The following is a 26,892-nucleotide window of genomic DNA, read 5'->3' as shown; positions in this document are numbered from 1 at the left end:
TAAGGAAATTATATTGGGGTTATTAGAGGAAAAAATTTGCCTGAAGGGGAGAAAAAAGTGTACCTAAACAGAGAACTATAAACACAATTAAGAATGCCATTTCTATCACGAGATATTACAAAGGCATCCTTGACATTCTTTCATTATTTACATTTTTATGGATAAAAAATCACTGAACATTAGATTTAAAAGAGACCTCGTAGATCATAGACACATATCCCTTCATTTTTACATTTTCAAAAAAGTGGGATTCTAAATTAAGCCTATGTTTGAACGTTTCCATCTTCCTTTTTTATATTTATTAACTAATGAGAGGACCAGTCACTTGAGGAACACAGTTGTTGTCTGTCCCCTTTTTTCTGTGGAAGCCATAAAACAGCCACATATGGTCTGTTTTCCTTTGGTTCCTCTCTGCCCCGAGCCGTATCTTCTGGAACACTGAAGCTGAGCATCTGTGGAAGCAGTACCACTCCTCTGTGAGAAGTACGATTCCCTTGCCTGATGCATGGGTGGGATGTGCCATGAAAGTTATTACCCTTCTGCAACTGTACCAACATTGGAATCTGAACAATATGTCTGTTTTCTGCTACTTACAATATGACTTAAGTACAAATGTGTTTCCAAAGCAACATTTTACCATAGGGATTCCAAATATTTTTTAAACATGAAACTAGCATTTTTAGAGATTTTTCTTCTTTTAACCTAAAATTTCAACCCCAAATTAAATTTGCAGCCTACCAGCTCAGTTATGTAAAACTTGGCAATTCTTGCCAGCACAGAGGAGATGACATGGAATACTGCCATCTGGTTCTGATCATGTGTTGGATCCTTGAGATGTCACAAAGCTACACTAAAAATCAAGCACATTATTGAAATGCAGAGTATTAGAGGTGAGCCCAACACAGCTAAAGGAAGATTTCCTAAATTCTGAACTGAGTTAACAAATTTGCATTTACATAGCCAGTCTCATAAAATAAGAAAGTAATTTTAGTAATTGTCCTAGTTCTTACTGAAACCATTATCATGGTAATAACAAACTTTTAAAAGATGACATACTGACATAATATGCAAAGAAAGTCAAGTTTCACTTGGGAATATTGGTATAATATGTTTAAAAAATTGTTCAAAAGAAATTTATACCATGATCAAATGCAGTTCATTTAAACACACAAATTAGTCAATATTAGGAAACATTAAATTCATTTACCATATTAAGTCAGAGAAAAGGTGTATGATTATCTAGACACAGGTTTTAAAACTTTTTGGTAAAATGAAAATCAACATGCATTCCTGAGTTTAAAATAATTACAATATAAACTAAAATTACATGCTATAAACAAATAATACTTAGAACTCTCCTTGTAAAACTGGTTAAACTATTTAACCAGTTTATAAGCATTTTTATCCTTTCCCTGGAAATCTGCTAGAATTCACAAAGGCCACCTTATCCTCTGTCTACCTTACCTCTGTCCACCTTATCCACAGAGGATTGGATTCTGGTTCCCTGCTTGAAGCCAGGACTAGGGTCAGGATATTTTGCTTAAGAAAAGAGGCTGAAGAAGACTTCTGCTAACCACTGCTTGAACTCTCATGGAGCTGAGACCTTAGAAAGATAGGATGACATACCATAATAAATGGGAATTTTACTAAGTCCCTTACTGATTCTGTGACATGATTGTAACACTGCTCTGAACTGCCACGTTAGGGCTGGTTTTAGAAAGGAGGCCTAAATGGAGGGAGTTACAGAGCAGACGCTGTGGGGCAATATAGGGAGAAAAAAATTAAAAACAGCACCAAAAATCCTCCTCAGAAGCTTGCAACCCCAAAATTTCTAGAATGTATGAAAAAATTTAATATTAACCAAAACAGTCAACAAAATCAAACTGTTAGTCACTCAATCGTGTCCGACTCTGTGTGACCCTGTGGACTATAGCCCGCCAGGCTCCTCTGTCCATGAAATTCTCCAGGCAAGAATACTGGAGTGGGTAGCCATTCCTCTCTCACAGGGATTGAACCTGCATCTCCTGCATTGCTGGCAGCTTCTTTGCCATCTCAGCCACCAGGGAAGCAAGTTGGAACACAGATTTACTACAGACGTTATGCAATTTAATATACCAGATTTTTTTTCCTTAACCTTCTTTATGTCATGAGCACTTTGGTAGTTTGGTGAAACCTATAAATCCATTCCCAGAATATTTTTAAATGTATAGAATAAAACACATAGCATTACAAAAGAAACCAGTTATTCCTAAAACACAGCTATCAGATATTTTTATAAATACACATATATTTATTACAATTAGTGAGCAAGCCATGCTTTTAACAGTTACTGTAATTTCAAAGTGGTTTTGAGTGTAAGTAGTTACTCTAGATATCTACTAAAACTGAAATGTAATATGAAATTTTCTATGATTTCTACTGGTGATAGTGTGAGAAGCATTATCAAAACTATTCATAGTATGTTTATTTTCATAAGTGAAGCAATGTTAATGAAATGTTAAATTTCAGTTACAGATGGGTAAAAATAAAATTGTTGGTTTTTCTACTGTATTTGAGAATTTGAAAGGGGATTAGAAACACTGAATACTTGTAGCTGTACTTTATTAGACCAAAGCGTCCCTGGTGGCTCAGTGATAAAGAATCCACCTACCAATGCAGGAGACGTGGGTTTGATCCCTGGATCAGAAAGATCCTCTGGAGAAGGGACTGGCAACCTGTTCCAGTATTCTTGCCTGGGAAATCCCATGGACAGAGAAGCCTGGCAGACTATAGTCCATGGAGTTGTAAAAGAATGGGACATGACTTAGCAGCTAAACAACAACAACAAAGACCAAAGCAGAGGGAAAGAAACTTTTTTTTAAAAAAACCTATTAATATAGGAGAATACAGGAAAAGAGGAAAATGAGAAAACCCTATCCCCACCCCAAGTAGAATTTTTAAAAAAAATCTCACTTAGCATTTAGAAGATAGACTATCCAGTCAGGTATATCAGTCAGTTAACTGGTATGATCCTTCTGTGATGGGCTTTAGGAACATACCTAAAAGAGTACCAATACAGAAAATCTAAATAGTTAAGATAGGAAAAGATAAGCTATGAAATACTGATCAGAAGAGAGCTAGTGTAGGAGGGTTAATCAATTGTAATTGACTTCAAAACAAAATATTAATAACAAATGGAAGATATAATTGTGGTTAGATGTTCTGTACCTAATAACGCAGCCTGAAACCAAGCAGAAGCAAACTGTAGGGAATTACCAAGCAAATCTGACCAAGTTTTACTAGTCCACAATTACAGTGGAAGTTTGTAAACATTTGTCTGAATTTAAACAGGGAAACAGTAAGTAAAAATAGAGAAATTTTGATATTAATCCAGTAGACACATATATCACGTATATGTGTGATTTTTATACCTATCTCAGTGGATAGAGAATGCACATTCCTTTTAATGACATGTACAACATTTATTTTAAAATTGATTATACATTAAATAACAAAGGAATTCTCAGTGTATTTCCAGACTACATCATTCAGGTTGTGTTCTCTGACCGTAACACAATTAAATTGGAAAACAACAATTAGAAAGCCCATATGTTCAGAAACATATTCCTAAATAACAACTGCACCAAAGATGGAAGGCACAGTGGAACTCAAAATATTTTTAAATAGCTGTAATGAAAATATTAGATATTAAAACTGTTGAACTACATTGAAACAGCAGTTAGTGAAAAATTTACAACTTTAATGCATTGAATTAAAAATAAATGCATGGAAAGTAAAGTGGAAAATATATTAGCTCAGCCTTTTCTCAAGAGTTAGAATAAACACTACAGGGTAATCTTTATTTACCAAAAAATAATTAAACAGAAAAAATGAATTAAAATTAAACAAAAAAATCTTTATCAGAAATAATTAAACAGAAAAAAAAACTGGTTTTCTGAAAAACTGAGAAAAATAAAGACAGATCTCAAGGCAAGAGTGAAGGAAAAAAAAGATATAGAAATAAGAACAAAAATGTCTATAGTTATAAATACAACAATAGAGATTTTAAAAGTCACAAAGGAATATCGTGAATGGTTTATATTGATACTTCCATAAATTAGATGAAGTGAGTCATTTTCTGAATGTGTGTTACCAAATTGATTCAAGAAGAATTAGAAAACTAACTAATGCAGTACCATTAAATAAATTAAATCAACAGTCAAAATAAGATTCTACACCCAGATAATTTTACAGGCAATGCCAAATGAATAGAGAAAGAAGTGTTCTTAACTTGATAAAAGGTATCTGTTCAAAAATTTTAAAAATCAAACAATATTGAAGTTAATTTAACACAAAGGACCAAAACAGGGTTACATACTGTCACTGCTTGTACTTGAACCCTCAGTCAATACAACACTCCAACAAATAGAAATTAGTGATATTAAAAAAAAATGAAAAGGAAGATGTAAAACTCTTATTTGCCAATATTACACTTATCTACAAAGAAAACCCAAACAAATTTAAAGACCATAGATACAAAAATTTAAACAGTTGTGTGAAAGTACTATGTAAAGCTTTGCCGTGATAAATTTTACTTTTAAGGGCAAATGACTTCTAAGAAAATTTAAATTATCAAAATTGACTTATTGAAAGTTTAGGAAAAGCTGATTAAACCAAAAAGCATGAAGAAATGGAAAATATCTACCCTAAATCATCTGTACTGTGAAGAAGCACAAGGCGCAGATTTGTAAACAATCTGTTACATAAACTATTACAAAGCATAAAAAAAGAAGACTGAAAATTGTTTCTACTTATAAATGTGTTTTAAGCACCCTAAATGAATATTGGAAAACCAAATCCTCATAGTGTATACATGAAGAGACAACTACTGATTATTTCTTTTGTTCTGGATCAGGTCCCTGATTTCATGAACCTTAAACATTTTAGTTGATTAAAAGTTGGGAGTTCCCTGATGGCTTAGTGGTTAGAATTCCAGGCTTTCCCTGCCATGACCCAGGTTCAATCCCTGGTCAGGGAACTGAGATTCCACAAGCCAGCATAAACATTCAGTTCAGTTCAGTTCAGTCGCTCAGTCGTGTCCGACTCTTTGCGACCTCATGAATTGCAGCACGCCAGGCCTCCCTGTCCATCACCAACTCCCGGAGTTCACTCAGACTCGCATCCATCGAGTCAGTGATGCCATCCAGCCATCTCATCCTCGGTTGGCCCCTTCTCCTCCTGCCCCCAATCCCTCCCAGCATCAGAGTCTTTTCCAATGAGTCAGCTCTTCACATGAGGTGGCCAAAGTACTGGAGTTTCAGCTTTAGCATCATTCCTTCCAAAGAAATCCCAGGGCTGATCTCCTTCAGAATAGATTGGTTGGATCTCCTTGCAGTCCAAGGGACTCTCAAGATAGGGGTACATATATCTTTTCTAATTAATGGTTTTTTTTCTTCCATAAATATCTAGGAGTGGAATTGCTAGATCATATGGTAGTTCTATTTTTAGTTTTCTGAGGAATCTCCATACTGTTTTCCATGTGGTTCCACCAACAGTGCACAAAGGTGGTTCCCTTTTTTCCACATCCTGACCAACACGGCTTTGACAAATGTGAGGCGGTATCTCATTGTGGTTTTGTGTTGCATTTCCCTGATGATTAGAAATGTTGAGCATCTTTTCATATGCCTGTTGGCCATCTGTATGTCTCCTTTGGAGAAATGTCTGTTCAGATGCTCTGCCAACCCACTTTAATTTGGTTGTTTTTTTGATACTGAGTTGTATGAGTTCTTTGTGTATTTTGGATAATTAACCCCTTATTGGACATGTCATTTGCAAATATCTTCTCCCATTACAGCACAGCCACTGTGGAAAACAGCACATAAGTTCCTCAAAAACTGAAAAATAGAACTGCCACACGACCTTGCAGTTCCACTCTTCATACCCAAAGAAAATGAAAAAAAAAAAAAAAATTTGAAAAGATAAATGCATCCCAGTGTTCATAGCAACATTGTTTATTGTAGCCAAGACATGAAATACAGATAAATGGATAAAAATTAATGTGGGGGAGGGAGGTGTGTATGGTGGTGGAATATTTCTCAGCCATAAAAAAGAATGAAATTTTGCCATTTCCAACAGTGTGGATAGACCTACAAGGATATTATGCTTAGTGAAATAAGTCAGAAAGAGAAAGACAAATACTGTATATTTTTAGTTTATGTGGAATCTGAAAAATAAAACACATTAGTGAATATAACAAAACAGAAACAGACTCACAAACACAGAGAACAAACTAGTGGTTACCAGTGGAGAGGGATAAGATAAGTGGAGGACTGTTGAGGTACAAACTACTATGTATAAAATTAAAAAGTTATAAGGATGTAATGTACAGCACACAAGAATATAGCCAATATGTAGTAATAATTTTATATGGAGTATAAGCTATAAAAATATCAAGTTACTGTGTTGTATCCCTGAAACTAATATAATGTTGTAAGTCAACCATACTTCAAAAAAAATCTGTCTCATTAACAGATAACCATTAAGAAAGTGAAAAAGCAACCCATGGATAGAGAAAATATTAGCAATACACATATCTAATAAAGTACTTGGATCCAGAATGTACAAAGAATTTTTATAGCTCAAATTTTTTTAAAAGGACAGGAGACTTGAACAGACACTTCAAAGAAGATATAAGAATGTCCAATAAGCACATGAAAAGATGTTCAACATCATTGGTCTTTCAGGAAATGCACACAAAACAACCATGAGAGATGCCATTTCATGCCCAGTAATGGCTGAAATTCAAAATGCTTTTAGCACCAACTAAATTTAGCATCAAATTTAGCACCACAGGGAGCACCAACTACTGGAGAGTATGGGTGTGAGTGGCTGTACATATATATCTTGTGTAACCTACATGCCTCAAAAAGATACGTGTAAAAGTGAAAGTGATAGTTGATCAGTTATATCCAAGTCTTCATGACGCCATGGACTGTAGCCCGCCAGGCTCCTCCATACATGGAATTCTCCAGGTAAGAATACTGGAGTGAGGAGCCATTACCTTCTCTAGGGAATTTTCCCAACCCAGGGATCGAAACTGAGTCTCCTGCATTGCAGGCAGATTGTTTACTGTCCAAGCCACCAGGGAAGCTCCCACATGTTTATAAAGAGCTCTTGAATAAGAATACATTTCAGTGTACGAAGGATATAATAGTGCGATTCACAGGTAAAGAAATAGAAATATCTAATAAACATAGGAAAAGTGTTTCAATCCCAGTAAATAAGGAAATGGAGACTAGAACAATGATAAATTTATTTTATGCACCTAATTGGCAACAAATCTTTGGAAATAAAATGTTTCCTTTTGCCAGAGTTGTAGAGTATAAGGTACTTTTTCACACACATTCAGTGGAATTGTGAGTTGGTATAAACATTTTCTCAATGCCACCATCAACTTTACAGTGGAACTGCATACTTGTATCTAACAATTCTACTTCTAGAAAAAGCTGTCCTACAGAAATACTTGCTTATGTGTGTATGGAGAGAACATGTATGTGCATTCCTTAAAGCATTGTTCATAATAGTGAAAAACTGGAAGCAGTCAAAGTGTCAGCCTTTGTTCTAGTTACTCAGAAAATTTAAAGAGGAAATAGCCTGGTGTAATAATCCTCGGATAATTAACTTTATCATCACTTGGCTTAAGGCAAAGGCAAGGAACCTCACTTTTTGGCTAATTTCTTATGTGCTGCTTCTTTGACTATTTTGTCCTTTGCGTACATGCTCAGTTCCTCAGCCATGTCTGACTTTTTGTGACCACATGGACTATAGCCCATCAGGCTCCTCTGTCCGTTCTTCCCAGGCAAGAATACTGGAATGGGTTGCCGTTTCCTCCTCCAGGGGATCTTCCCAACCCAGAAACAGAACCCACGTCTCTAGCATCTCCAGCATTGGCAGGTGGATTCTTTACCACAGAGCCACTTGGGAAGTCCTTTCTGTCCTTTATTTGTGCCCGTGTTTTACAAACTATAAGATAACATTTGGCTATAAATCATTTATGTAGAAAAGTATTCCCAAACTCAGGAACTTGTCACTGAAGTTTTTTTTTTGTTTGTTCATTTTTAACTTCTTTACTTGTCTCAGGTTTGTGCTATTTGCTCTCCTGAAAATGTAAGCTATAAACTCTTCATTACACAAGCAGATGAACCAGTCTAATCTAAGGGAAGGCTGACTTCCTCTGTGTCCTTCAGTTCATTGAATTATGGAGTGGTGTTTCTGGTCCAAACAGAGAACAGTTTAGAGTATTAGAAATTAGAAGTGGTCCTTCCTAAAAACATACAGGGAGAAGAAAAAGGTGCCGTGCCAACTATCTCCTTTTTTTTTAGCATTATTTTGGAACTTTGTGTTACTTTTGAAGAAGTATTATTCTGGAATCTAGGAAAGAGATATAAATATTAGGAACACAGAAGTATTATTGTTATTATTTTTTGATGAAACAGTTGTATACTAAGAAGAGCCAGGAGAATCAGTGAATATTTAGAGGCTTATAATAAAGTTCTCAGTTATTTTGATTTTTTTTTTATGAAAATTTTTTTCCAAAATTTCCTTTCAACAGCCTTTTCTAACTTTTCATTTGTAGTTTTCAGGATTTTGATATTCAAGGGTCCAGAAGATGCAGTTTGGACTGGTTGACAATAGAAACATACAAGAATATTGAAAGCTACAGAGCCTGTGGTTCCACAATCCCACCGCCGTACATTTCTTCCCAAGACCACGTCTGGATCAGGTTCCATTCTGATGACAGTATCTCTAGGAAGGGTTTCAGGCTGGCATACTTTTCAGGTGTGTTTTTATATAAGAAGAAAGGTTTGAAACAGAATTCTATCATATTAGCTCCTCAGTCACTTCAGGACTTGCCTTCTAAACAACATCCATTTTATTGTGACTAAATACCAAGACAGCTGAGATTGAGGAATTCGAGGCAAAAGGTTCAGGTGCCCTAGAGTTAGGTCTCCAAAAGGCATGTTTTATAATCCTAATAAAATGGTTAATTTTACACGCTAAAGTCAGTCTTTGTAAATACTTTGAATATATTTATTTTAAAAGGAACTTTTTTCCCCTCAGGGTTTCACCCGTATCCTGCATGTTACTTCAGAATGTATTTTTGTGTGTGTTACCATTATCTTTATACCTTCAAAGAAAAGACACAATCAATTTTACTTTCATAGTTTGTAGTATCAGAAGTCTTCTTTTGCTAGTTCTTAAACTTTATCCAAATAGTGTGACCAGATCTTAAAAATATGAAGAACTCCGACGTTAGAGTCCCGTAAATTTTTGCTGAAAATAATTTTATATTTTTCTGAAATTAACATGGTCACCTTTAGCAACATATGCTAATTTTTCTCTTTTTTATTAAAAGCACGTCTTTGTAATAATTACTTAGATTCTGAAGCATTTTCTTTCACCTATTTGCCAGTAAATAAGTTGCTGATGGAGAGGAAAGCCTTTGGCTGACATCATCAATGTGGACTGTAGGATGCTAATGTTTAGTTTTCTTTCCCTATCTCGTTCTTGATATATATTTAGGATAGCCTACTAAACAATTAGAATTCTATGAACATTTCAGTTCTTTTCTCTCTCCTTCCCCCTGCTCTTGAGTCTAGATAATGGACTTGCAAGATATTGTGTATATGTACATAAATAAATATAAATAACTAGAAAAGAACATTAAAATGGATTGATTTGAAAAGGTGATTATTATGGAGGAGTTTTTCTTCATTTCAAAATGTTTATTCAGTAGGATATTTAAAATTCTTAGGCAATATATCCTCCTGGCTCATATATCTTATATCACTTTACTAAATGTTCTGTAGCAAAGCACAGAATCGGTCCTTTATCTTTAGATCAGCTGTAGAGATCTTCATGGAACAAACCATAAGTATTATTTAATTAAAGTTTTGAGTAATCAGTAAGCCAGTATTAATTAAATTTTTTGCTTAAGCCCAGCTATCACCTGAGCTAATTAACATTTACGATAAAAATACCACTTGCTGTTACATATCCTTTAAAGAATATGTTTTTTTCCCCTCCTTACCTCTCCATCTCCCTCCTCTCACTGACCTCCCAGGGAAATCTGAAGAACCAAACTGTGCTTGTGACCAATTTCGCTGTGGAAATGGAAAGTGCATACCAGCAGCCTGGAAATGCAACAACATGGATGAATGCGGAGACAGTTCTGATGAAGAGATCTGTGCCAGAGAAGCGAATCCTCCAACATCTGCCTCCTTCCAGCCCTGTGCTTACAACCAGTTCCAGTGTCTGTCTCGGTTTACCAAAGTCTACACCTGCCTACCCGAGTCTTTAAAATGCGATGGCAACATTGACTGCCTTGACCTCGGAGATGAGATCGACTGTGATGTGCCCACTTGTGGGCAGTGGTTAAAATATTTTTATGGTACTTTTAATTCTCCCAATTATCCAGACTTTTATCCTCCCGGAAGCAATTGTACCTGGTTAATAGACACTGGTGATCACCGCAAAGTCATCTTACGCTTCACAGACTTTAAACTTGATGGTACTGGTTATGGTGATTATGTCAAAATATACGATGGATTAGAGGAAAATCCACACAAGCTTCTGCGTGTGTTGACCGCTTTTGATTCTCACGCGCCTCTCACTGTCGTGTCTTCTTCTGGACAGATAAGGGTCCATTTCTGTGCTGATAAAGTCAATGCGGCCAGGGGCTTTAATGCTACTTACCAGGTAGATGGCTTCTGTCTGCCGTGGGAGATCCCCTGCGGAGGGAACTGGGGCTGCTACACCGAGCAGCAGCGCTGTGATGGCTACTGGCATTGCCCGAACGGGAGGGACGAGATCAACTGTACCGTATGCCAGAAGGAGGAGTTCCCGTGTTCCCGGAACGGTGTCTGCTACCCTCGCTCCGACCGCTGCAACTACCAGAACCACTGCCCAAATGGCTCCGATGAAAAAAACTGCTTTTTTTGCCAGCCAGGAAATTTTCATTGTAAAAACAACCGGTGTGTGTTTGAAAGCTGGGTATGTGACTCTCAGGACGACTGCGGCGACGGCAGTGACGAGGAGAACTGCCCAGTGATCGTGCCAACCCGGGTCATCACCGCAGCCGTCATAGGGAGCCTCATCTGTGGCCTGCTGCTGGTCATTGCCTTGGGGTGCACCTGTAAGCTTTATTCTCTGAGAATGTTTGAACGAAGGTCAGTATCAAGACAGAGCTATGGTGTTGTGTGCTCTGTACAGTAAAAACATGGCCGAGATATTTACAACACATTTTTTAAGGAGATGAGCAGTATATTTTTGTTACAGTATTGGAGACAGAGCTACATATTATCTGTGATTTATAAAATTACTATGAAAAGCGGATGATTCAAAAGGTTAATAAGTGCGTTAAAAAACAAACAATTAACGAGGTGAGAAAAGGCAGTCTGTACTGTTTTCAGATTAACATGAATTTTGCAAGCTGTAATTCTTGGTTGTAGTGCTTTAACCTGAGTTTTTGTAAATATTAATTCAACAATGCCAGACATTTTGAGAGCCTTCTGTGTTCAAAGCAGGTGAATAGAGCAATGAGTAGGAGTAATCTCACAGGCAGTTTACTGTTAGAAGGAAGGAACTGATGGGTAGGATTAAATGATAAAACATATAAATGCTATAAGAGCTATAAAATAAAGTGGTATAAAAGTCAGAGGATCTCAGTTAAGTAAGAAATGGTTCAGCGTGAAAGGGTGGCCCTCAGGGAGAGCCGTCTTCCACGTGGCAGAGGAGAGACCTGGAGAAGGTGATGGCAGAGAGGTCTTCTAGAAAGCTCCTGTGGAGACCATGACCATCAGCCCCAGGAGAGCTGCAAGTAATACATAAAACAAAGAAGTCACATCCCAGACAGCCAAGAACAGATGCACAGTATCAAAACAACCATATGCTTCTTACTGGCATAAGTGAGCATAAGTGGCCAGAAATGTTTTACTACATTGCAACATAAAAGCAATTGAGCAACATAAAGAGTGGTAAAGAACCCACCTGCAGTGCAGGACATATAAGAGACATGGGTTTGATCCCTGGGTAGGGAAGATCCCCTGGAGGAGGGCATGGCAGCCCACTCCAGTATTCTTGCCTGAGAAGCCCCATGGACTGAGGAGCATGGAGGATTACAGTCCATAGAGTTGCAAAGAGTTGGACACGACTGAAGGGACTCAGCACACACAGACACACACACACACACACACACACCCCCATAAGAGCAGAGTAGTGTCTTCTAAGAATATTCAGACACAGACACACACACACACACCCACACCCATAAGAGCACAGTAGTGTCTTCTAAGAATATTCACACACAGACACACACAGACACACACACACACACCCATAAGAGCACAGTAGTGTCTTCTAAGAATATTCAGATACTTTCACCTCAAGTCTCAAGCCCCTATGATCTCAGAAGGGTAAACATCTAGTACTTTTATCTTTTACAGGGATATTTAATTTATTAAAACTTAGTGATCCAGGCCCCTAGTGTAAAATCACATGAGGCTGGACTGTCCGCTTCATCGTAGGGTAGTATAGATCCTCACCAAATGTTGACTGATTCTGCTTTACAAATGAGCAAATATATTAAAATTCAGATTGTTGTAATTGTTGATAATTACAGAATTACTTTTTTGGCTTGCCCTTTGTTTTTTTTTTTTTAACTCCTTTCATCCCTCTGTTTCTCTCAAAGATCATTCGAAACACAGTTGTCCAGAGTGGAAGCAGAATTGTTAAGAAGAGAAGCTCCTCCCTCTTATGGACAATTGATCGCTCAGGGTTTAATTCCACCAGTTGAAGATTTTCCTGTTTGTTCACCTAATCAGGTATGTTACAATTTATGATTTCTATTTCAGTACCTCTTAAAATGAAGTCTATACTTACATGTCATGGTGAAGGACCCTTGATTGTGTTAGAATTTTTGCAGTTGAGTCAAGAATTAAATAAATGGAAGATTTGAAATTATACAGTTGACTCCTGAACAATGTGGGGGTTAGGGGCGTCAGTGCTCCATGCAGGTGAAAATTCACATGTAACTTTATAGTTGAGCTTCCCAGGTGGCCCAGTAGGAAAGAATCCACCTGCCAATGCAGGAGATGCAGTTTGATCCCTGGGTCGGGAAGATCCCCTGGAGAAGGAAATGGCAACCCTCTCCAGTATTCTTGCCTGGGAAATCCCATGGACAGAGGAGCCTGGGCTACAATCCATGGGGTCACAAGAGAGCTGGACATGACTGAGCAACTAAACAACGACTTTATAGTCAGCCTTCTGTCTAGAGTTCAGTGTCCACAAATTCAGCCAACCATAGGTGATGTGGTGCTGTAGTAAAAAAATCCGTAAATAAGTGCACCTGGGCAAGCCCGTGTTGCTCAAGGGTCTACTCTAGTTGTTTCCTTATATTTTAACAAATTCAAAAGTATAGTTTTCATTCGTTACTTCTTGTTTGGTTACGTGATTCTTAAGCATTTTAATGTTTGCTGCTGCTGCTAAGTCACTTCAGTCGTGTCCGACTCTGTGTGACCCCATAGATGGCAGCCCACCAGGCTCCCCCATCCCTGGGATTCTCCAGGCAAGAACACTGGAGCGGGCTGCCATTTCCTAATGTTTAGGATGTGCTTAGTTGCTCAGTCTTGTCTGACTCTTTGCGACTCCATAGACTGTAACCCACCTGGCTTCTCTGTCCATGGGGTTCTCCAGGAGAGAGTTGGCCATACCCTCCTCCAGGAGATCTTCCCCACCCAGGGATCAAACCCGTGTCTCTTATGTTTCCTTCATTGGCAAGTGGGTTCTTTACCACTAGCGCCACCTGGGAAACCCTAATGTTTAGAATAATTTAGTACATTGAAATTCAAAAGTAAAGTCTGACAACTTATTTTCTGCTTAAACTATTTCGAAGATTTAAGAATAAATACTAAAGTTGATATGCTTAGAAATATGTTAGTAACATGTAAGATTAAAATAAGTCATTGAAAAGAAATTAATATTTCCACCTGCCTTGAGAGAAAACCTCTTCACAGCTGAATTTTACAATGCTTAAAAATCCATTTAATTTTCTTTAAATAGTGACTCATTCTTTTTTTTTTTTAATTTTTTTAGTTTATTTGGAGTATAGCCAATTAACAATGTTACTAAAGTTTCAGGTAGAAGGCAAAGGGATTCAACCATATATATTTATGTATCCATTCTCCCCCAAACTCCCCTCCCATATAGTCATTCTTTATTAATGTTGCTGAATTCTTTAAATTTTTGTTAGCAATTTTTTAAATTGAAATGTAGTTTATTTACAGTGTTGTCTTAGTTTCTGGTATACAGCAAAGTGATTCAGTTATATACATAGTTATATACATTCTTTTTCATATTTTTTTCTGTAATAGGTTATTACAAGATGCTGAATATAGTTCCTGGCAATTGCTTTTTAAATTTCTTTTTCAATTCTTAAAGTTGTGCCAGGGTTCATAAGGCCATAAAGGTTTATACATTTAAAATGTAAATTCATCATGAAATAATTCTAAAAATTGTTCCCAGTATCAGAATTAAGAAAAATTGTTAGACATTGTTTTCCCAGTGATTGAAAGTGAAAGTCATTCAGTCGTGTCTTACTCTTTGCAACTCCATAGATAGTCCATGGAATTCTCCAGGCCAGAATACTGGAGTGGGTAGCTGTTTCCTTCTCCAGGGGATCTTCCCAACCCAGGGATCGAACCCAGGTTTCCTGCTTTGCAGGCAGGTTTTTTCCCAGCTGAGCCACCAGGGAAGCCCAGTGATTAATTCCGTTCAAAATGAAAGTGCATTTCCTTTTTGGTAAATGAGATTTCTGATTGCAATCTGTCACCTTATTTGAGTCTTTTTAGGAAGTCTTTGTGAGAATTTATAGTTTTAAAACATTTCTCTGAATATAATTTGCTAAGTAATTCAGAATTTCTACTGGTTAAAATTTTGTGTGCAACATAGGAAGAACCTACATTGTGGCTTTTTCATAATATGTTGTTGTTCCTGCCATGGGGAAAGGTTCTTTTTAGGTAGGAATTCAGAGGATGGTTAATTCCATGCACCCCTCTCTACCATCTGTCACCTACCACCAGTATACCTTGAGGGTACCTTCAAGAGTTCAGTCAACTGTGTTACATGGAGCATAGTCCACATATGATAGCCCTCCCTTCTAACACCAATTATAATTGTAAGTTCAGGGGCTCCCCAAACCATCCTCAGGTAATTCACTAGAAAGCCTCAGAGCTCAATGAAAACTGTTATTTACCATGGTGTAACTTTTATTGCTGGGAAAGGACCCAGATTAAATCAGCCAAAGTAAGAGACACTATAGAACAGGGTTCAGGAGATTACCAGACACAAGCCTTCCAATTGTCTCTTCCCCATAATGTCAGGACAGTGTAACTCTCTCAACACCAGTGAATGACAGTATGCTTGAAACATTGCCATCTAGGGAAGCTCACCCAAACCTCATATCCAAGGTTTTTATAGGAGCTCCATCACATAGGCACAGTTCATCGCACACGTGACTGATTCCGGTCTCTAGCCCTTCAGAGATTGACTGATTCTGCTGATTGAAAGCCCTCATCCTGCATCACATTTGGGTGGCTCAGAGCCTCCACCTGAAACACACTGTTACTCTGTGGCTGGCCCAAGGCTCCACGCAATGACACTTCCATCAAAGAGGACATTCCAGGGATTGAGATCTCTTCCCAGAAGTAAAGGGCAAAGGTCAGACTTCACTTTGGGTAAAGTTTCATTAACTCCCCATAACAGCTTTCCTCTTGGGTTATAATTTACCCTGAGAGAATTTTGATTGAAAAAAGTTTTAAAATAAAACATGTTTGTAAATTAGATTTTATTTAGTTAATGAGACTAAATTCTCAAGTTTGAAACTTTTGTTAATAAAGTATCAAATATCTATATTAGTTTTTAAAAAGAATTATTTTCTGAATTACCATCTCATTCAAAATAGCGATTCTTTCTGAGGCATGCTTTCTTTCTTCTTCTTCATAAACTGAAGAAGTATATGAAATTATTCCTAAAACAATCATGAGATCCCCTTGTAGAACTGAATTGGCTGTCATTTAATTAAACAGACTTTGAAATGAGTAGAGAACTTCATCTCACTGTGGCAGACTGTACTGTTAAAGTCGGCTTTGAAGTGTGCTGAAGGCGTTGTGGATCTCAGCTGCCTAAGAGGAGAGGATAGCTGAAGAGCCTGTGTTCCTTGCTGGATTTAATGACAGTGCTCACACAAAGCCTTAGAACTTGAATGCCAGATGAGGAAAACCAGATCTATGGAGTTCATAGGGATGTGAACCACTTTTATTTATATTCATAATTGGTGAAAAATCTTACTGCCATACTAAATTTATATATGCTGATATTCAGATTTCTTATTGACAATCTGTTCTTTATTAAGGCCAAACTGTGAGATATTCCTATGATAGTAGCTTCTTAGCTTTCTGTGAATTATGTTTCAGGGATTATGTTCAAAAAGTCTATATGGAAATCACAAATAAATGCAGTACCAGTCACAGAGAGAGATGGAGAACATACTATCACATTTTCTTATTCTCTTCCCTTCTTTTCTTCTGTGAGGAGGAGGGGCAAGAGTCATTCATTTTGGCAGATAGAAGCTGTATCTTCATTTGAAAGAGAGTATATCAACTTACCATTGTTTCTTGGAAATACTGTGTTGTAAAAATACTAAATGCCAGATTGATGAAAGCTGTGTTTGTTCCAAGTTTGATTACTCCTTTTTATAACCACTAGATGGAGCTTAAAGACTGTTTTTATAACAGTAGCTTGTTGGGTTTTTGTCTTTTTTAAAATAATTCTGATATCATTCATCTACAAAAAAAAAAGTAGGTTTTTCTTTCAGTTGAGCAATATGGTCACCTCCCAAATGTACTAGTTAAAAATCATCAGTTTTCAAAGAATAAGGTTATAATTTATGTTTAACATGACAATAAGACTTAAATCTTTAAGATTGAGAAGAGACCTAAATGTCTCAGATACCATTGAATAGTGCTATAAACAGATTATTTTCTTTGACTTTCTGTTTTCTGTGCTGCATTACAAATATAATAATTCCTCTGTTTATGGTAATATAAATAAATTCTCAGTATCTACTCATCCAACAAATCCTTGGTTTTGACTTTGTAAATCAAGTCTGATTTGTTCTCTTCTAAACAAACAGATAAACAGCCTGGTTTTCACACTCCTGTAAGTCATTTAGAGAATTATGGTAGAGATTATTCTATGCTCCTAGCTAAAGAAGTATCAAATAATTTCATTTTCATCTTGGGTACATTTCTAGGATTGGATTACTGTGTGATGTTTTAAAACAAAATTGCTGTTTTGATTGACATTATCATTTTAAAGTTCATATATAAGTATCAAGAAAATCTTAAACACAGTAAACAGTGGTTCCAGTTATAGGTTAGTTTCTGGAGTGGGATGAACCTGTATTAATGAGAGAATTTAATTTATCTTTCATAGACCCTAACAATGAGTAATAGAATTTTTATCCACAACAGTTTTAATACCTTGTTTTCAGCTGTCTTAAGATCTCTCTTTTTTTTCTTTTTTTGCAGGCATCTGTTTTGGAAAACCTGAGGCTGGCTGTACGGTCTCAGCTTGGATTTACTTCCATCAGGCTTCCTATGGCAGGCAGATCCAGCAACATCTGGAATCGTATTTTTAATTTTGCAAGGTCACGCCATTCAGGGTCATTGGCTCTGGTCTCAGCAGATGGAGATGAGGTTGTCCCTAGCCAGAGTACCAGCAGAGAATCTGAAAGAAATCATACTCACAGAAGTCTGTTTTCCGTGGAGTCTGACGACACAGACACGGAAAATGAGAGAAGAGATACAGCAGGAGCATCGGGTGGGGTTGCAGCTCCTTTGCCCCAAAAAGTCCCTCCCACGACAGCTGTAGAAGCAACGGTGGGAGCAAGTGGAAGTTCCTCCACTCAGAGCACCCGAGGGGGTCACACAGAGACCGGACGGGATGTGACCAGCGTGGAACCCCCCAGTGTAAGTCCAGCACGGCACCAGCTCACAAGTGCGCTAAGTCGAATGACTCAGGGGCTACGTTGGGTACGTTTTACATTAGGGCGATCAAGCTCTGTGAATCAGAACCAGAGCCCTTTGAGACAACTTGATAATGGGGTAAATGGAAGAGAAGAAGATGATGATGTTGAAATGCTAATTCCAGTTTCTGAAGGAGCTTCAGACTTTGATGTGAATGACTGCTCCAGACCACTTCTTGATCTTGCCTCCGATCAAGGGCAAGGGTTCAGACAACCATATAGTGGAACAAATCCTGGAGTGAGGCCAAGTAGTCGTGACGGCCCTTGTGAGCGCTGTGGTATCGTCCACACTGCCCAGATCCCGGACTCTTGCTTAGAAGCAACACTGAAAACTGAAACGAGTGATGATGAAGCTTTGTTACTTTGTTAGGTACAGATCCCATCAGGGAGCTTGGATACAAGTTGGAGCAATATCCATTCATTGTTTTATAACTTTGCAATTAAACTAGTTTTCATTTAAAAAGAAAAAAAAAAGATGCAGGGTGATTTCTTATTATCATATGTTAGCCTGCATGGTTAAATTAAACAACTGTAACTCTATGAACTTTAGAGTTTACTATTTTAGCAGCTAAAAATGCATTATGTATTCAGATTGTTCAATAATGTTTTTCCATTTGTTTCTAATTGTTTTCATTCCGGTACTGTGGTTAGCAGTAGAGATACGGCTGCTGAAACTCATTTGACTGTCAGTTTATCTATCCTATGTTAAAATATTTCTTTGTCCAGAATAATACCTTCTTTTAATTAAACCCTTTATGCTTTTGCCAACACATCTTGTAAGTTAATATACTAGATGTTAAGGTTGTTAATATAAAAAGTAAAAATTCCTTATGCTCATCTACTTTTATTTATATAACATTTGTCTAAGCGTTACTGTATTTCATCATAACATGAGCTTGTCAAAGGGAAAAAAAAACTTTGTCTAAAATTTTTTCTCTCATGTTTGACATGGAATGATGTGAAATTTAGATAGTTAGATAAATTAATGGCAAAAAACAAAACTGTTTTATAGGTTTTCTAATGTTGACTTTAATATTCTATATGGTACAACCAAATGGTAAAAATCCCAAGTCATTTCTTTTTCATCTCTATTTAAGGACAAAATTAAGCAGATGAAGATATTCTACTATGCATTAAATCTTGAACTTTATGTGTACAAAAACTGTACAAGATAAGTTCCAACTGGTAATGTCTTTCCCTGATACAGGGTTATGCTTGTATTGGACCCTAGGGATTTGCACTAAAAATCATATTAAGGTCTCAGATGAGTTTAGTGCAGAAGCACTATCACTTTAAATACTATTATTTGCTATCATGATGACTATATTTCCATAGCTTTTTTGGGGGGTGAGGGGGCATTTTTATTACAACTTGAGGTTGCTTTGCTGGTTTCGTATTTATTTGTTGTATTTAAAAAAGACTGCATTCTTGTAAGAAAGTGATTTTTTTTCAGTATATTTTATTCATGAGGGGAGGATCATGCTACATGAAAAGCAAATTAAGAAGTCATTCAGATCCCCTCCCTTTTTAAAGTAAAGTGAATTGCAAAACCCCGCATATTTTTTTATTGTCAGTTCCCATTTATTTATTTAGCTGTCTGTTTTAGTAGCTTAATGATTGAGTATGAAAAATGTATTTGTGTGTGATTATTGCTATTTATTAAATTTTAAATACTTTGCTGAATGTCATTTTAAAGCATGTTTGCGGTCTTGTGTATTTGTCGTGTTATGCTGTCAGGAAGAACTGACTGAAATGTTTTAATATGTATCAAAAATTAAAATTACTTTTTTTGTATTGCCTTGAGGTACTTTTTAACTTGAAGTTGCTCTTTATTTTTGTTCATTTGCTGTATATACAAATTCAGGCCATGAAATATGCAGTATGCCTAGAAGAAAAATTAAAGGGAGATAGTCTTTCTTAACTCCCTTATCATAAAGTAGTAGCTTACACCAGTTCTCAAGGGTAAAAATCCCTAAGGATCTGAATATTATTTTGCCTTTGAAAAAATTGATGTATCTTAGAAGATTCAGTAACTCTAGCAGTTCTCTTTTTGTATTATTTTCAGACATTTTAAACTCCTATGCAATTTTACTGTCAGAATTTGGGTTACCAAATTAACCTTGTTTGGGTCCTACTAATTATATACTATTATGTATAGGTTTTTTGTTTTTGTTTTCTGGCATGTGTTTCTATTTTTTTTTTTTTTTTTGTCTTCAATGCAAAGTTTATTTTTTTTTTTTTAATTTTAAAATCTTTAATTCTTACATGCGTTCCCAAACATGAACCCCCCTCCCACCTCCCTCCCCACAACATCTCTCTGGGTCATCCCCATGCACCTGCCCCAAGCATGTGTTTCTAATTTCTTTGTTTAAATTAACTAATACATCTTCTTGGTTTAAACATTAAAAAAATCAAGTCCGTCTCCCTGCTCCTGACACTCATCTTTTAGTTCCCTTTCGAAGAAAAAGGTACAAACACTACATTCTTGTATACCCCCCAGAAATACCATATACATACATAAATGTATCCACATGTATAAATGCTATATGATATAACACAAATTGTAACATACTATGCATTCTTTTCTGCACTTGTTTTCAAAGGCAAGGTATATCTACTACTGTTTGAATGTTAAAAGTAAAGTTAGGTATTTCTATTTTTTGATTTTTCACATGTAAACATTTGATCTGTCCTGAATTTAAGGCTCCACTATTTTTTTTTTCCTAGGTAACTACCTAGTTACTGCAAGACTGTTTATTAAATCTATCCTTTCCTCACTTTTGCTAGACTCCCATTCCATTCTCTTCAATTGACCTGCCTTTCTTTTTTTGTACCAGTCTTCTACTGTTTTAATAACTAATTTTTAAGTATTCAGATATTCTTGCTTATTTTTCCAGTTGAACTTTAGAACCAACCCTTGAGTTCCACCAAACCCATAGGACTTTTTTTTTTTTTTTCCTGACAGTTTTATAGATCAGCTTGGGGAAATTTGACATCATTATCATGTTAAAAATTCTGTCTAAACCATCTAAAAATGGCTCCCATTTGTCCAAGTCTTTTTGTTGTTTCCTTTGAAGATGCTTCACATTTTGCTTTACTGAGATCTTGTAATGTTCTTCAAGAGTTCTAGAAATTTTACTATTTTTGTTACCATTATTAAGGAAGTCCTTTCGATTTATAATTTAGTCTTATTTTAGTATATACAAAAGGTAAAATGTTTTCTACTCAGCTACCAGACTCTGATTTTCTTATGGTTTCTAATAGTACTTCACTTAATATTTTTGTGTTTTCCAGTTATATAGTCATGTCTTCCAGTTTGCATACCTCTTTTTATGTCTTGCTTGCATTGTCTAGTATTTCTAGAATAATGTTAGGATACATTGGCTATAATGAACTGGGTTGAGATATACACATTTAGTTAATCATATTAATGAGTATCTGTTGACCCCTATTTAAGAAAAAATTAGGATTGCATGTTGAATTTTATCACATGCCTTTTCATTTTGTTTGGAGATGATCATATGATTTTTCTCCTTTGACCTTTTAATATGAATTTTATTAATATATTTTGTACCATCCTTAAAATTCCTGAAATAAACTCTGCTTGACCATATATATTATTCTTTCAATGTATTTCCAGATTATTTCGCATTTTATTTAGACTTGTGTCTATTCATCAGTGCAGTTAGTCGTATGTGTGTGTGTGTGCATGCACCTTTGTGCACTACCTTTAAGAAGCTTTGTAACTGATTTTATGCTGGTAAATTGGAAATATTTTTCTTTCTCCTGAGTTCTGGAACAGTTTGCATAACATTGGAATTTTCCTTAAGATTTCAGTGAAATTATCTGGTGCTGGTCAATGTTTGGCAAATAGCTCTTTAACAGCCCTTTTGGTATTTGTGGTATTTGTGTGTAGTTTCTGTCTTAGCTAGGACCATCAACCATCCATATTGTCCAGGTTTTCAAGTTCATTTCATAGTGATGAGCAGAGTTACCCCTTCTTTTGTGTGTGTGGCTCTTTCCCCTTAGTATGTATTATGCTTGCTCCCTTATTTTCTTAATTAAGATAAGTTGACCTAATTTGCTGTTTTTGTTTGCTTGTTTCACCCCAAGTGGTGTGCTTTGAGTGTCTCTTTTATTATTTTTGTTTTCCAATTAATTGATTTCCTTAAATAAATGTCCTACTTTTTGCTTTCCTTAGTTTATTTTGTTGTTGTTTTTTTAACTCCTTGTTAGCGTTCAATTTAATCATTTTTATTTTTTCTTAATTATTAATATGAGATTTAATTCTGTTCAGTTCAGTCACTCAGTCGTGTCCGACTCTGCGACCCCGTGAACCGCAGCACACCAGGCCTCCCTGTCTATCACCAACTACCAGAGTCCACCCAAACCCATGTCCATCGAGTCAGTGATGCCATCCAACCATCTCATCCTCTGTTGTCCCCTTCTCCTGCCCTCAGTCTTTCCCAACAGCAGGGTCTTTTCAAATAAGTCAGCTCTTCACATGAGATGGCCAAAGTATTGGAGCTTCAGCTTCAACATCAGTCCTTCCAATGAACGCCCAGGACTGATCTCCTTTAGGAGGGACTGGTTGGATCTCCTTGCAGTCCAAGGGACTTCAAGAGTCTTCTCCAACACCACAGTTCAAAAGAATCAATTCTTCAGTGCTCAGCCTTCTATATAGTCCAACTCTCCCATCCATACCTGACCACTGGAAAACCCATAGCCTTGACTAAACAGACCTTTGTTGACAAAGTAATGTCTCTGCTTTTTAATATGCTGTCTAGGTTGGTCATAACTTAATTCTGAGTACTGCTTAAATAGGCCAAAACACTTAGTTGTATTAGTGTTGGCATTACTTTTATATTCCAGGTGTTCTGAAGTTTGTTTTCATTTCCTCCTTAACCCACAAGTTGTATAAAAAAAGGCTTTTTTCCTTTTTTTTTTTGCTATGTATTGTGTTTTGTTTTACCAAATAATAGTAGATTCGGAGTGGGTATTGGTACTGTTTTCTGATTGCTTTATTATTTTTTTTTTTGCATCAGAATCAGAGAATGTTATGTATATTATATTTACTGTGGGGAGTTTATTATCTTTCCTTAACTTTTAATATCCAGGATTATTTTTTTAACGTATATTCCCTGTTTACAGGATGTAGATTTTATTAGATATTACTCAGTTTATCATGTACCGTTTAGATCCTCTCCCCTGTACTCTGTCTTACCAGTCTATCCATCAGAGCTCCAGTGTTGGTATGAAGGAAGAGGGGCAGCCACAGGGCTGTGTCACACGGGCTCAGAGGTCACAGCCCCGCCTAAGCTCATGTCACTCACTAGGACTGAACATAAGCACGTGATGAGGGGAGTCTTCCAGCAAGACGGCGTTTCAGCTGCTACTACTGCTTACCACTGTCATCCACTGTTAAGCTGGAAATAAATGCATATGACCTTTAGAATAAAGGGGAAAAGAGCAGACTGAATTCACTAGGTGTTCATTGAGTCTCTACCACAGACCCAGCAATACTGCGGTGACCTGCCTGCTGCTTGCCACTCAAGTCGCTTGGCCATTCCCTCACCCTTCCTCCTGAATTCCAGGGAGAAAAGGACCGCAACTCGACCCATTTTACTCAAGTGGGCCGCTATTTAAAAACTGATGAACATCTCTGCACAAGCTTCTTAGGACCTACTCTCAGAAGGGCCAAAATATCACTTCTACCGTGTGCTGTTGGTCAAACAAACCACTAAAGCCAACCCAGATTCCACAGAAAGACAAATAGACTTCACTCCATAGTAGACCTAGCAAAGAATTTGTGACATCTATAATCCATCTCAGGAGACTACCTGATGCGTAAGAAACACCAAATTGCCAGAATTAATGTCTTAAGCAGAAAAACAGTGCTACAGTCCCAGTAAGAGGGTCACTTGTGAACGTCCCTGGTGGTCCAGTGGCTGGGAGTCCACCAGTGCCAGGGACACGCGTCTGATCCCTGGTCCAGGAAGATCCCACATGCTGCAGGGCAGCTAAGCCCACTCGCCACAACTACTGAGCCCACACACCGCCACTACTGAATCCGGTGCTCCAAAACAAGCCACTGCAGTGAGAAGCCCACACTGAAACCCAGAGTAGCCTCTGCTCACTGCAACGAGAGAAAGCCCATGTGCAGCAAGGAACACTCAGGGCAGCCAGAAATAATTTTTTTTAAAAAGAAACTCATTTGCTAAAAGGATATCACATTAACTCAGCTCCTCTGTCATACATCAAGTACATTAATCGTGCATATCTTGGTTATTAGAAATACAACAGTGTAACAATTAGCCTTAGTATATTTGGATGAGAAATCAGAGCATTGATGCAAATTTAGATAAGCATATTTAGGCAGTATGAATGTTAAGGTTATTAATATTTTTCAACTAAGTTTATTTTTATATGTTATTGTAACCTATGGGCTTCCTTCATAGCTCAGTCGGTAAAGATTCCATCTGCAATGCAGGAGACCCGGGTTCAATTCCTGGGTCAGGAAGATCCCCTGGAGAAGGAAATGGCAACCCACTCCAATATTCTTGCCTGGAGAATTCCATAAGCAGGATTCTGGCGGGCTACACTCCATGGACTTGCAAGAGTCTTAAAAATATTTTTAAATTTTTAGAGACAATGTTGTGGATAAAAACAGAGCCACATTGCCTGCCCTACTTCCTATCATGCAATCTTCAGTAAGTCTCTTAATCACTCTGCACTTTAGATCTTCATCTATCAATGGAGATGACTGGCCTCTTGGAATATTACTGTATGTAAAGCTCTTGAAGTAGTGCCTGGCATTGTAAGGACTACATCTTTGCTATTACTGTCATTGAATGTTAAACGGAAAACATCTCTGAAGCTTGAATTAGATGAGATCTTTTATGTGAAAAGTCCAGAAATATTCATGGTTTCTGAAATCATGAAGATGTGCTTCCTGGGTGCTTCTGAGGGCAACCACTTCCCCTGATATCATCATGGACATGAACCAGCAACCCACAATAAACGTCAGAATGGGAGCGAGAAAAGGGGAAAAGAAACTAGCAGCCCATTTGTGATGAGTTCAAGGGAGTTCCACAGGACCTTGCTGAGCCTGGGATCTGAGGAAATTGTCATAGTGACTGAATCTGGAGAAGGGTCTTCTCGGGTCTCCTAGAACAGCAGTAATTTTTAGATCACTTAGTCTCCTGTAGAAAGGATCATTAGTGGCTTCCCTGATGGCTCAGGTGGTAAAGAATCTGCAATGCAGGAGACCCAGGTTTGATCCCTAGGTCCCTCCTCCCTGGAGGAGGGCATGGCAACCCACTTCAGTATTCTTGCCTGGAGAATCCCATGGACAGAGGAGCATGGCGGGCTACAGTCCATGGAGGTCACAGAAAATCAGACGCAACTGAGCGACTAACTCTTTCACTTCACTTTCAGTCCCCTCACTGGAGCAAATGTGTGTACTCAACATCCAGAAGGAGAGAAGCCTCCTGAGGGTTCGGGGAAAGAATAAAACAGGCCGCTTGTCTCTGAACAGCTGCACCAACCTTGGCCTGACTCCTTTGACTTCCTGTTCCTTGAAGCAAGTGTGGTAGGAGTCTCACTCACCGATGGAGTGTGACATTCCTAACTCCTCCACAGGGTCTTAAGTTGAGAATAACAACAGTGGTTGGGAGGATTAAGTGAGACAATATATGTAAAAGCCAGTTAGAATAGTGACTGTGAAGTGCAGTGTGAGTGCCCCACAAACAATAAAGGCGGCTACATGATCATGTTATCAATGCACTGCTCACCCTGCTGTCTTCCAGCACCAACTGTCCATATCTTGGACTTTCCTATAAGCTTTTGTTTGAAAAAAGTGGTTTGAGAATTAATAAATTTTGGAAACGAGTGCTAGAACATGAGAAGACTAAGTTGCCCTAATTTAGGGCACGCATGGTTTGTTGTTACCATTCGGTCACTAAGTCGTGCCTGACTCTTTGCAACCCCATGGACTACAGCACACCAGGCTTCCCTATCCTTCACTGTCTCCCAGTTTGCTCAGATTCATGTCCACTGAGTCGCTGAGATATCTAACACATCATCCTCTGCCACCCCCTTCTCCTTTTGCCTTCAATCTTTCCCAGCATCAGGGTCTTTTCCAGTGAGCTGGCTCTTTACATCAGGTGGCCAAAGTATTGGAGCTTCAGCTTCAGCATCAATCCTTCCATATTCAGGGTTGATTTCCTTTAGGATTGTCTGGTTTGATCTGCTTGCTGTCCAAAGGCATCTCAAGAGTCGTCACCAACACCACAATTCAAAAGCATCAGTTCTTTGGCACTCAGCATTCTTTGTGGTCCAACTGTCACATCTGTACATGACTACTAGAAAAACCACAGTTTGACTATAAGGACCTTTGTCGGCAAAGTAATGTTTCTGCTTTTTAATCCGCCGTCTAGGTTTGTCGTTTTTCTTCCAAGAAGCAAGTGTCTTTTAATTTCATGACTGGAGTCACCGTCCACAGTGACATTGGAGCCCAAGAAAAGAAAGTCTGTCGCTGCTTCCAATTTTTCTCCATCTATTTGCCATGAATTGATAGGACCAGATGCCATGATCTTCGTTTTCTGAATGTTGAGTTTCAAGCCAGCTTTTTCACTCTTCTCTTTCACTTTCATCAAGAGACTCTTTAGTTCCTCTTCACTTTCTGTCATTAGGGTGGTGTCATCTGCATATCTGAGGTTATTGATATTTCTCCCAGCAATCTTTATTCCAGCTTGTGCTTCATCCAGCCC

The 26,892-nt window shown here is 37.6% G+C and overlaps 1 protein-coding gene across 2 annotated transcripts in view; it reads left to right on the top strand.

Annotated features, from left to right (window-relative positions):
• The window catches only part of LRP12 (LDL receptor related protein 12), an 89,036-nt gene extending 69,100 nt beyond the window's left edge, over window positions 1-19,936 (top strand). For both annotated transcript variants that reach the window (XM_018058337.1, XM_018058336.1), the window contains 4 exons: window positions 8,615-8,817; window positions 10,103-11,207; window positions 12,728-12,860; window positions 17,625-19,936. In XM_018058337.1, the coding sequence (XP_017913826.1) occupies window positions 8,615-8,817; window positions 10,103-11,207; window positions 12,728-12,860; window positions 17,625-18,491 (2,308 nt within the window). In that variant the 3' untranslated portion in view covers window positions 18,492-19,936. The remainder of the gene's footprint in view (window positions 1-8,614; window positions 8,818-10,102; window positions 11,208-12,727; window positions 12,861-17,624) is intronic.

The sequence above is a fragment of the Capra hircus genome, chromosome 14, assembly GCF_001704415.2.
Source record: "Capra hircus breed San Clemente chromosome 14, ASM170441v1, whole genome shotgun sequence".
Lineage (NCBI taxonomy): Eukaryota > Metazoa > Chordata > Mammalia > Artiodactyla > Bovidae > Capra > Capra hircus.
This window is presented reverse-complemented; position numbering and strand designations above follow the sequence as displayed.